Source organism: Peromyscus californicus, unplaced genomic scaffold (genome assembly GCF_007827085.1).
Source record: "Peromyscus californicus insignis strain IS unplaced genomic scaffold, ASM782708v3 Scaffold_14__1_contigs__length_90479793_seg_2, whole genome shotgun sequence".
NCBI lineage: Eukaryota > Metazoa > Chordata > Mammalia > Rodentia > Cricetidae > Peromyscus > Peromyscus californicus.
Window position 1 is genome coordinate 76,983,218 of NW_026294436.1, and position 12,627 is coordinate 76,995,844.

Sequence of the window (12,627 nt, forward strand, 5' to 3'; positions counted from 1 at the left end):
CTGGGAAGGGGCTGGTGAGTCAGATCGGCTGCTCAGGGAAAGCTTCAGGAGGAGGCAGAGATTGAGCTCCTGAAACACAAGGAGAAAAAGAAAACCGAACTGAAAAGACATTTTCAGGAGAAAAATCTCCATGACCCTGAGTTAGACAGCGGTTTCTTAGGCACAACAAAAGAACAAGAAACAAACAAAACCAAAAGAACAATAAACAACAACTGTATCGGGTAGTTTTCTCTACTTGACACAAAGTAGCATCACCTGGAAAGAAGGGATCTTAACTGGAGAATTGCTGGGGTCAGAAAGGCTGTGGTCACATCTGTGAGGCATTTTCTTAACTGCCAGTTGATGTGGGGAGGCCCAGCCCACTGTGGGTGGTGCTATCCCTACCCAGCTGGGCCTGGACTGTCTAAGAAAGGTAGCTGAGCAAGCTAGAAGCAGCCAGTAAGTGGGTCCATGGTTTTTGTGGCCTGGGAGCTGCAGAATTGATGGGATTGAGGGCAGCTGTGGCTTGACTCGGTGTGGCAGAACTGAAGCCCTTGGAGAGAGGCCAGGAAGCCATTGGCAAATGTGCAGCCTCGGTGCAGGGGAGACGCCAGCATATTGGAGATTTCAGGACCCTGGGAAGACTACCAAGGACAATGGCAGGTTCCTGAACCTATTGGATAAGCTGTATGTTGTGGCTGACAGAGCCAGAGAAGTGTGCCTGCCCAAGCCATCCAGAACATAGTGAGTCCCAGACGTCAGTCATTGAACTTTTTTACTGTTGAAATTTGGTTATGCTTTGATCCAACTATAACTGTTTCTTGGTTCTTCCCTCTTGGAATAAGAAATATTTAACTTTTTTTTTTTTTTTGGGTTTTTCGAGACAGGGTTTCTCTGTGTATCTTTGCGCCTTTCCTGGAACTCACTTGGTAGCCTAGGCTGGCCTCGAACTCACAGAGATCCGCCTGGCTCTGCCTCCCGAGTGCTGGGATTAAAGGCGTGCACCACCACCGCCCGGCTTTAACTTTTTTTTTTAAACAGGAGCCCACAGGTTTTGTTTTTGTTTTGTTTTGTCTTTCAAGACAGGGTTTCTCTGTGTAGCCCTTACTCTGTAGACCAGGTTGGCCTTGGACTCAGAGATCGGCCTGCCTCTGCCTCCCAAGTGCTGGGATTAAAGGTGTGTGCCACCACCGCCTGGCGAGGCACCCACAGTTAAGAGACTGGGTATTTTTAAAGAGATGTTGAACTTGTTAAGTGTTTGAGTGTTTTAAAGATGGTGGGACTTGTAAAGTTTTAATTTGTTTGATGTTAGTATTAACATAATCTTGGGGACAAAAAAAGAAGGGAACTGTTATGGTTTAATAGTGATGTATCTGTGTGTCAAGCTGACAAGGGGTCAGTTGGGCTGGTTAGGGTTTTTTCTGTCAACTTGACATGAACTAGGGTCACCTAGAAGAGGGAGCCTCAACTAAAGAGCTGCCTCCATCAGATTTGTCTGTAGGCAAGCGTGTGGGTCATTTTCTTGACTGATGATTGATGAGGGAGGGCCCAGCTCACTGCGGGCCGTGTCACCCCTGGGAAGCAGTCTAAGCAAGCCAGAAAGCAGCTCTGCTCTCTGGCCTCTGCTTCAGGTCCTGCCTTGAGCTCCTGCCTCGACTTCTCTAGGTGATGGTTTGTAGCCTGGAAGTGTAGGGTGAAGTAAACATTTTCCTCAAGTTGGTTTTGATCATGATGTTTATCACAGCATCAGAGAAGCAAACTAAGACAACAGCAAAACCCACAAATAAAGAAAAACAGATAAACTAAATTTCAACAAACTGAAAACTATCTGCTTCAAAAGACACCACCAACAAAATGAGAATAAATCATGTAATAAGAGAAAATATTGGCAAATCTGATAATAAAAAACCTAGTATCTAGAATATAACAAAGGACTTGTAATAATTCAGCAATTAGAGACAAAAATCCAGTTAAAATGGGCAAAGGTGGGGCTGGAGAGATGGCTCAGTGGTTAAGAACACTTGTTGCTCTTGCAGAGGAACCAAGTTCAGTTCCAGCACTCACATCTGGTGGCTCACAACCACCTTTAACTCCAGCTTCAGGGGATCTGATGCCGCCTTCTTGCCTCCATGGGTACTGCACTGACATCAGACAGACTTACAGACACACAGACACACACACACACACAGAGACAGAGAGACAGAGAGAGAGAGAGAGAGAGAGAGAGAGAGAGAGAGAGAGAGAGAGAGACAGAGACAGAGAGACAGACAGACAGACAGACAGACAGATATACACCACAGAGTCAGACAGACAGACAGACAGAGAGAATCTTACGAGGCATTCCAACAGAGAAGACACACAGTGAGGCAGCTAAGATGACAATGTCACCAGCCATCAACGAAAGTGACTCAAACCCGGACAAATCAGGCTTCGCGTCCATAGGAAGGTGCATCAAAATGAGAACGCATTTTGATGAGGATTTGCTACCTAGACCCAGTGTGCGCTGTGGTAGGATGGTACAAAAGGGGCAACTGTTTTACAAAACAGACTAGCAGTTGTTGAAATGTTAACCCAGCTGGGCAGCGGTGGCACACGCCTTTAATCCCAGCACTCAGGAGGCAGAGGCAGCCAGATCATTAAGTTCAAGGCCAGCCTGGTCTACACAGTGAGTTCCAGGACAGTCAGGGCTACACAGAGAAACCCTGTCTCAAAAAACCAAAAAAAAAAAAAAAAAAAAAAAAAAAAAGAAAAAAAAAGAAGCCTCCCCCCAAAATCAATTAATTATAAAAAAGAAACGTTAAACCCAGTGCTGCCACATTACCCGGGAGTTCCACTCTCAGGTACATGTAGAATTGATCATCTGGGTTGCATATGTTCTGAAGCCAGCATGCAAGAGCAATGTTAGCTTCTTAACATGGATATAATCATCTATATGAATTATATCTTTCCCCAGGGCTGGGAATTGAGCCCCAGCTTGATGAATAAGGACCCACATAAACCACACCCTCAGCTCCTAATATGAGATACCAACTTTTCTTGGAGTGCTAGGGTAGATATATTTACATGTATACATCTCGTGTGTGTGTGTGTGTGTGTGTGTGTGTGTGTGTGTGTGTGTGTGTGTGTATGTCTGTGCACCATGTGCATGCAGTGCCTGTGGAGGCCAGAGGAGGGCATTGGGTCCCTTGGGACTGAAGTTACAGTTGGTTGTGAGCCACTATGTGGATGCTGGGACTGAACTCACTGCTCTGGAAGAGCAGCCAGTGCTCTAACCATTGAGCCATCCATTTCCCCAGCCCCATATTTCAAAAATTTAAGCTTTGTATGTGAGTATTCACAACAGCATTATTCATAGTAGTCTAAAAAGTAGACACAACACAAATGTCTACTAACTGCCGATTGAGAAACCAAATGTGGTATATCTATACAACAGAATAGTATACAGCAATAAAAAGGAGTTGGAGTACTAACACAGTCAACCCCATGGATGAACCCTGAAAACCTGTTGAGTGGAGGAAAAGGCAGGATTCCACTTACGTGAAACATCCAACATTGCAGCTAAATCAAGGCAGAAACTAGACTGTTTTTCCTGGGCTAGAGAGGTGTGAGAAGGTGAGAGCCAATGGGCAAGCGATTTCTTCTTGGGGGTCATTACACATCACAATAGCTACGTGATTCTGAAAACAGCCCCATAGAGCCAGACATTTGAAAGGGAAACCTTATAGTCTATGAACTATAGCAATAAAGTTGTTACTAAACAGAACACTATGTCTTAGGGGTTAGCCAGAAGGGAAGGTGAACCCCAAGAAATGGGTGTTCTACCTTTTCCAGGAGCTTGATGTGTCTGGAGCTAGTGTAGGAAAGTGGTAAGACCTGGGTGTGGTGTGGTCGGTAAAACCACACATGCTCCAATCAGACAGGAGAAGGGTCTGATCTGACCCACAGGAGAGGACTACAGGCCCCAGACACTGTCCTGTTCCAACCTGGATGTCAACTCTGAATGTTGGCGCTTTCTCCAACACCCAAGCCAAATCAGTGACCCGCTCACCTCCTGGGGCTTGATGACCTCCTTGTCTACGGGGCAGATTGGCACTGCGTTCAGTTCTCTGGAGAGGAAAGTAAAGATGAGGCTGAAGTCAAGCGTTTAATCTTAACATTCCTTCCAAGAGCGTCCAGGCACCCAGCCACACATTAGCCCTGAGAGCCCAGTCTCTGTATTGGCACAAGCTGTATGTGCTACTCAGGTGGCAGCCTTGAGCCAGCTTCAGCAAACTTCATAGTCTTACAGCCTTCCTGGAAAATGCCTGCCTACCCACCAGCATGCCACCAAACACAAGTCCCCCAGATGGTGTTGATGGTCCCACCCCTGTCCAACATGCTTTACTACAGCCTGCCTCCTTAGATGGGGACATGCTAGAGAGCAGACATCAGACCCACACCACCTGTGGTTCTTCACCTTCAGAACCCGAAGCTTAGTCAAGAAAACCAGTCCCTTTCAAAGCCTGGCAGCCACATCTGTAGAAGCCCCCAAAGCCTGCTTCCATGTCTCTCCGGTTCTCCCACGAGTGGCATGACCCCGATTGCTATGATTTTGATGTGAAGTATCTTCCCAGTCCCATCTGTTAAATACAGGTCCCCAGGGTGGTGCTGGTGGGATGCCTTAGCCCTGGAATCAACTAAGACCTGCATCTGGGTGGATTCTTTCCAGGAAGGATTCCCTGGGGCTGGGGGAGGGGGTGCTTCTCTTGGAAAGGGCAGCACCGTCCTGCCTGGATATAAGGCCTTCCCAGGGAAAAGCCGCGCCGCTTGTCTGCTGTCACTTCCTCCTGTGAGTGCATCTACTCTGTCCTTCACCTGCTTCAGCGCCCAGCTTCTTCGACCTTCAGCTGTGTACTGGAGACCAGTGGCTCTCCAGGAATCCCCCAGGCCTTCCAAGCCTGTCTGGGGGCTGCTGTGGCATCCAGCCTGGCAGACTAAGCAACTGCCAGGTTCTCAGCCTTTCCACATGCAAGCAGACACTCCAGTAACCCCCCTTTCAATGTACATTCATTCTACGGGTTCTGTTCCCCCAGAGAACCTAATGTGTGGCGGAGTCCTGGAGAGGTGGAGCCTAGTGGGGCTCATAAGGGTGTGCCCATGAAGGGGACCGAGGGGCCAGGCCCCTTCCTCTCCCTCCCTTTTCCTTCCTGGATGATGGAGTACTGTTTGGCTCCAGAATGTCGTCCCACCCTGGCATGCCTGCTCCGTTACAGTTCCAAAGCAATGGACCTGTCAATCACGAACTGGCACCCCCAAAACTATGAGCCAAAGTGTACCCTGAGCTAATGACCTTGAACATTTTGATGGAGTGATGTTACTGCATGGACAGCCCCATGGCAGTCAGGTCCCTTAAAGACACGACAGCCTGCTACCTCAAACATGTAATCACCAGGGCAGCCACAATACAGACCCCACGAGCCCTCTCCAATAGACAGCTATGGTGATAGACTGTGTCTGCGGGACAGGTGTAGTGTGAATTTTAAGGCAGGGTGACTGTCTGTGAAGGAGTCACAAGCAAAGAGCCCACCAGGAGCCCGGGACAACTCCCCCTAACCTCAACTACAGCCCCAGGGCCACAGCAGGCTCAGACTCCAGAATAGCACCTCCAGCTGTCTGGTCAGCTGCGGTCAGAGCCGCAGGTCCTGCCAACTCACCTCAGAGACAGGATGCAGTGCTGGCAGAAACGGTGCCCACAGCCTGTCTGGTGGGGGTTGTGAAGCACCGAGTGGCAGAAGGCACATCTGTAGCGGTCTTCCAGCTGCTCCACGAATTGGTACTCTGTGTCAGGCTCGAAGTCCAAGGAAATGGAGTTGCCGGAATTCTGTCGGATGAAGGCACAGGGGACACCCCCTTTTTCCTCTGATTGCGCCATTCTGGGGAGTCAAAGAGATGGAACACTTCACTGGAAAATACCCAAACAGCAGCAGCCACCATGCGTGGGGTCATAATTAGCAATCACTACATTACGTCAGGATTCGAACAACTTCTTGCCACAGGGGGGCATCTGCGAGGGTGCAGATGGCTTCTCGCAAGGCTGTGTGATGGTCCCTCCTGGCTGGATTTATAATCCCCTTGAAGGCATTTCCAAGGGGATTAACTGAGAGAGGACTCACCCTGAATGTGGGCAACACCATCACATAGACTGGGGTCCTGGGCCAAATAAAAAGGAGAAAGCCAGCTGAGCATGGATTTCCCCTTTCTCTGCTTCCAAATCCATGGAGATGTGAGCAAACAGCCTCAGGCTCCCACCACCATAGCCATGCCTTCTGTCGGCTGGGCCTCACCTGCCATGATTTGCTCTATCCCCTCTCTTGGTTAGGCTTTTTTCTATTGCTGTGAAGAGACACCATGACCACGCCAACTCTTATAAAGAAAACATTGAATTGGGGGTGGCTCGCTCACAGTTTCAGGGGTTCAGTCCATTATGATCATGAAGGGGAGCATGGCAGCGTGCAGGCAGACATGGTGCTGGACCTGAGAGTGCTACATCTTGCAGGCAACAGGAAGTCGACTGACTGTCACACCGAGGGAAGCATGACCAAGAGACCTCAAAGCCCACCCCCATGGTGACACACTTCCTCCAACAAGGCCACACCTCCTAATAGTGCCACTCCCTGTGAGATTGTGGGGGCCAGTTACATTCCAAGTACACACCCTCAAACCGTGGCCCACGAAAGCCGTTCTCACTTGGGCTGCTTCTTCAGGGATTTGGCCACAGCAATGAAGAGTATTACAAATACACTCTACAAGAATAGCTCTTCACCCATCAGCTTCTTACAGGACACCAAATAGTCTGGTCAGCTGGGCCAGAAGCTGGACAGAACACACCCAGGTGCTAACGGCATGATAAACAAGCAGTTAAACTGTGTTTCCAAGACCGAGAGAATCAAAACAGAGGCTAAGACCTCTCTGAGAGGTATTTTGCACTGTACAGTTCTTGCCACCGATCCCAACCTCTCACTTCCCACCTCTCTCCATCCACCATTGCAGTCAGGTAGATGTGCATGTCTCCACAGGAGTCCTCTCTTGAGAAACTCATCTCCAAGGTGATGGGGTCTGGAGATGGGGATTGGCAAGGATGAAGTCCCCGTATATGAGGCCAGTGCCCTCATCGAAAGGGTCCAGAAACCCCCCTCCCTCCTCCTTCCTGCAACAATACAAGGGGAGCCTCACCAGAGTCTGAGCAAGCTGGACAGTGCTTGCACTCTGTCCAGGAGCTCAGTCCCCGGACTGCCGGGAAACAGATGTTGCTTAACAGTCACCTGTTATTCACAGCACCAGGACAGCACCAAGTCAAACCATGCCCCACCCAAACTAAGATCCCGTTAGCTGCTTTCTCCTCCAATCCATTGTCCAAGCTGTACACCAGGATGGTATTTTCAGAGCTACTATGATTCAGCTACTGTGATTCAGTTGTGGCTTCTCTTAGCTGTGATAAAAAGCCTACAATGGAAGCTGGGCAGTGGTGGCACACGCCTTTAATCCCAGCACGCTGGAGGCAGAGGCAGGCGGATCTCTGTGAGTTCCAGGCTAGCCTGGTCTACAAAGGGAGTTCCAGGACAGCCAGGACTGCACAATGAAACCCTGTCTCAAAAAAAAAAAAAAAAAAAAAAAAAAAAGAAGAGGAATAAGAAGGAGAAGGAGGAGAAGGAAAGAAAAGGTCTGTAATGTTAAACAGTCTACAGGACAACCCACCTGCCACCCCCAGCAACTACCCAGGACCTCTCTTTCCTTTGTCTACACTTCAGCCACAGAATTCTTCTAGTTCTTCAAACTCACAAGCTTGCCTCCACCACAGGGCCTGTGCAGATCTGCTCTCTCCTCTGGGGTGTGTCCCTGATGTGGAGTATTGCCCTCTAGGAACCCCATGGCTATTGCTACAAGAGCCATTAGCTACAAGAGACTCTCCCAAGACTGGGGTCACTGACATCCCCTCAATTCGAGGAGGGCTCACTAGGTGTAGGAGGCTGATCTGAAAGGCCAGGAGTGGCTCAGGAGGTGGTGCACGAGGCCCCGCCCTTTCCTGAGGCTGTGTAAGTGTGGAGGAGGAGCCTCTGGTTACCTATCAGCCCACAGGGTGCCCACGCTCCTGCTCCTTCGGTAACACCTCGCCCACACCCTTGTAAGTAACCCCAGTGAAACTCACTGGTTCACCAGCCTAGACTGGTCTGTCATTGGTCCTACCTGGGATCATACTTCCCTTCCAGGCTTCTCTCCTTAGGAAGAGCACACTTGGGCTTCGCCTGGCCTGGGAGGCCGGGTGCCTTCAGGACAGCTTTCGCGGTTCCTCCTAGTCTTACAGCAGAAGGCAGACTGAACCCTCTGTCAGACATGCACACAGCCTTTAGAGGGTGCTTGTGAATGCGGGTGGGCAAAAGTTCGTCCATCACTGTACAATCCTCCTCCATTTTTGAGTGAGTGCAGTGAGTGCATCACCAAATCTAAACTCCTACAACTAAACCAGAGCGTCACATCAATGCAATCACCAGGCTCCTTCCCCGAGCAAGCCCTAGCTGGAGATTAAATGCACTTCTGTAGGATTACATGACTGATGTCTGTGTCCCTCAGGGATACGGTTCACATCTGGTCTTGCTCATCTCCACATCCCACCCCTTGTACTGCACCTGCTGTGGGGACTAGGTCAATGTCGACATTGTGATTTTGAATGGATTTTTAAGAGGTAGCTGTGTGAGGGCTAGCCTCAGTACAGTGGTTTTAAACCTTTTTGTGTGTGTGCCTTATTCCTACTTTTGAAGATGTAGTAAAAACTGTCTACCCACTCCATGAGTGCACACACATTCAGGGCCTTCTGAATGTGCCTGGCCCTCAGGTAAGGAGCAGTGGCCTCCCCCACATGAGTGTGGTGACTCAAGCCATGCTGTAGCAGTGGTTTTCAGAGTCTTAACAAATGGTTAAACACGGGAGCCTCCTGGGTGGTCCCTGGGGATGTCAGGGAGGCGTGGCCTGCAGACTCTGGTGGGTCATCCAGGCCGGCAGCAGCTGTGTGGCCTGACAAGCAGGGTATGAGGAGAGGTGAAGGGCCTCTGCTGCAGTCATCTGCTGGCCTTGCTTTCTCGTGTGTTCTTCTTCCCACTGCAGCCCTGACTCAGTTTTCTGTGAACCTAACGTTGCTCCAAAAAAGAGTCTGCTTTTAGTAAAAGGAGGATGCCTAAGACTTCCTGTCTGTGAGGTTCTCTCTCTTTTGACTTCTGCTATATTTGAGATTAAAATAGAAGAATTTAAAAACATCCCATTAATTAAAAATTTTTATTTATTTCATGTGCACTGGTGTTTTGCCTGTATGTATGTCTGTGTGAGAGTATTGGATCCTCTGGAACTGGAGTTACAGACAGTTGTGAGCTGCCATGAGGGTGCTGGGAATTGAACCTGGGTCCTCTAGAAGAGCAACCAGTGCTCTTACTGCTGAGCCATCTCTCCAGCCCCTCATTCATTCATTTTAACATAAGCCAATTATATGTTAGCATTAGTAATTTTTTTAATGAAAAAAATCAACAAAAAGTCACACTGTTTCACCATTTTTGTCCATCTTCAAATCCTGCTCAGCAGGCTACAGCTGAATCCTCACCTGGGTACTATAGCATCCCGCCTCAGGAAACTTCTGGAAAACACCCCTGTGCGTTTGTGAAGGGGGAGCAGAAGTGGCCAACGGTGTGGTTTATTTGCAGGTGCAGATCCTCTAACCGGGAATCAGACAGCCCAAGACAGAGCCACCCCAGTATTCTCTCACTGTGGTCACTGCCACTGGCCAAAGCCAGAAGCCACAGGACTCTTCTTACCTAGTTCGCCAGAAGCCGGCAACTGCCAGCAATGCTTTGCCAGTAGAGGCTGTTTGGGCACCACGGGTCCCTGAAGCTCATTTTGGGAAACACGTTTGGTTTGGCTGCTGGGCCTGTGGCTTGCAGGGCTAGTGGTTCTTACTGTCACGGACACTCTCTTGCTCCTGGTAAACAGAGAGCAGGTCATCAGGACTGAATGTCTTTCTTTGCTGTCATTTGCTTGTGTACTTCCTAGACCTATTCCAATGCCTCTGCCTGTGCCTGTGAGCACTGAACACTCCTGAGTCGATTGGGGTCCAACCGTGACTTTGATCTCATCACATGTTTAAAATTCAGCATGTATGGTCAGCTGTTGGGTAGGGATTTCTGATCTTCAGGACAGAGTTACTATACAGGAAAGGAAATGGGGTGTGTCCTAAGGTGGGGTACTGCTCCTTCCTCCCAGGCTTCCTCAAGCCTCCACCCACTTGGCTCATCCACAGGAAAGCCCAACAGAACCACAATAGGCTGATGATACCTTTTCACCTAACATACTAATTAACTAGATGCTTCCAGTTGGTAATGGGGAATACATAAGCATGTTAAAACCTTCCCCTCAGAGTTACAAGAGCCATGTAACAGGACCAGCAAAAGGGGAGAAACCAGCAATCACCATGGAGTATGAGAGCCTCTGTACTCCTGACAGACGCTATTCTGCAAGCAGTAGAGTGCACAGATTGCCAGAGAGTTACTAGTTCAAGCCAAGAAAGAAAAGAAATTGCATCCATCTGCTTTCTAAAACTCAGAGTCCTTTTAAACCTCATTTTTTCTATTTCATAAACAAATGTATCTTTTCTAGAATTCAAGAATTCCAAAGGATAGCAAAGAGTACCACACTTTAAGTACTTAAAAGATTTTAGAGTGTATATGTGTGTGTGCATGCACGTCAAGATCCCCTGGACCTGGGGCCATGGGAGGCTATGAGCTGCCAGATGTGGGGAATGGGAACTGAGCTCCAGCCCAGGAGTGGCATCCTCTCCGTAACCTCTGAGCCATCTCTCTAGCTCCCAACAATTTAAGTTCTTGACTCACCTTATGTTATTTTTTACTAACTCATTTTTAGGAGCACATAAATACTCTCAAATGTGGAAGCTGTGAACATTTAGCTTTCTGCAAAAATGTTACTTGTCTTAGTCTCAGGTTTAACAAAGTAAGATAGTCCTTGCTTGTCTGTCCACCCACCTCCAGTGTCCCAGTACTCTGTTTGGATTCATAAGTATTTGGAAAACTTGGGAATGTTTTCAGACATTGTGTTACAGTTTCTAAGAAGCCCAGGTGGGTTCCAAGCTCTGGTTCCTGGGGGAGATTCAGGACCTTGAAGCAAAACTCAGAAACATGTTCAAGACCAGCAACTGGACACTGTCTGCCCCACGTCTCACCAGCTATGAAGCCCTGAGTAAGACCTGTCCATCTCCACCGTGGCAGACCGCCCATCCACTGATTGCCACACAGGCACAGGTCCAGAGACGGCACAGGCCTGTGATAGTCAACTGTCCTTGAGGCCCTACAAGGGCAGGATTCTGACAGAAAATGATGTTACAATACCACAGTGGCAAGTGCCACCAAAAGAGACTTTGATGAAGGATTATTGGAGTCTGGAAGGGGCCTAGCAAAAGTCTGCCGAACCGGCTCTGTTGAGCTCACAAAGAAAGCAGCTCAGCCCGACTGAAGGAGGCATTTTATGGATGAAAAACATAAAGGAATTTCCCAGAGGGTATCATACAAGTTCTAGATTGGTTAATAATAAACTATATCCAGTGTGACATGAAAGTGATGGCCAGTTGTTTGCTGCTTGCTGGGGTCTGCACCCTGAGCTGGGGTGATCCATTCTGTACTCACTATGCTGGGGTCTGCACCCTGAGGTGGGATGGTCCATCCTGTACTCACTATGCTGGGGTCTGCACCCTGAGCTGGGGTGATCCATCCTGTACTCACTATGCTGGGGTCTGCACCCTGAGGTGGGATGGTCCATCCTGTACTCACTATGCTGGGGTCTGCACCCTGAGCTGGGGTGATCCATCCTGTACTCACTATGCTGGGGTCTGTACCCTGAGCTGGGGTGATCCATCCTGTACTCACTATGCTGGGGTCTGTACCCTGAGCTGGGGTGATCCATCCTGTACCCACTATGCTGGAGTATGCACTCTGAGGTGGGGTGATCCATCCTGTACTCACTATGCTGGGGTCTGCACATGGGCTGGGGTGATCCATCCTGTACCCGCTATGCTGGAGTATGCACCCTGAGATGGGGTGATCCATCCTGTACCCACTATGCTGGAGTATGCACCTTGAGATGGGGTGATCCATCCTGTATTCACTATGCTGGGGTCTGCACCCTGCGGTGGGGTGATCCATCCTGTACTCACTATGCTGGGGTCTGTACCCTGAGCTGGGGTGATCCATCCTGTACTCACTATGCTAGAGTATGCACCCTGAGGTGGGATGATCCATCCTGTACCCACTATGCTGGAGTATGTACCCTGAGGTGGGGTGATCCATCCTGTACTCACTATGCTGGGGTCTGTACCCTGAGCTGGGGTGATCCATCCTGTACCCACTATGCTGGAGTATGCACCTTGAGATGGGGTGATCCATCCTGTACCCACTATGCTGGGGTCTGTACCCTGAGCTGGGGTGATCCATCCTGTACCCACTATGCTGGAGTATGCACTCTGAGGTGGGGTGATCCATCCTGTACTCACTATGCTGGGGTCTGTACCCTGAGCTGGGGTGATCCATCCTGTACTCACTATGCTGGAGTATGTACCCTGAG

At 49.3% G+C, this 12,627-nt stretch overlaps 1 protein-coding gene across 1 annotated transcript in view; it reads right to left on the reverse strand.

The window, feature by feature from the left end:
• Positions 1–12,627, reverse strand: part of Traf5 (TNF receptor associated factor 5) — a 43,884-nt gene that overhangs the window by 16,040 nt on the left and 15,217 nt on the right. Inside the window, exons 2-3 of the mRNA XM_052738037.1 lie at positions 5,673–5,891; positions 4,028–4,085 (exon numbers count right to left, since the gene is read on the reverse strand). Coding sequence (XP_052593997.1) covers positions 4,028–4,085; positions 5,673–5,890 — 276 coding nt within the window. The 5' untranslated portion in view covers position 5,891. The remainder of the gene's footprint in view (positions 1–4,027; positions 4,086–5,672; positions 5,892–12,627) is intronic.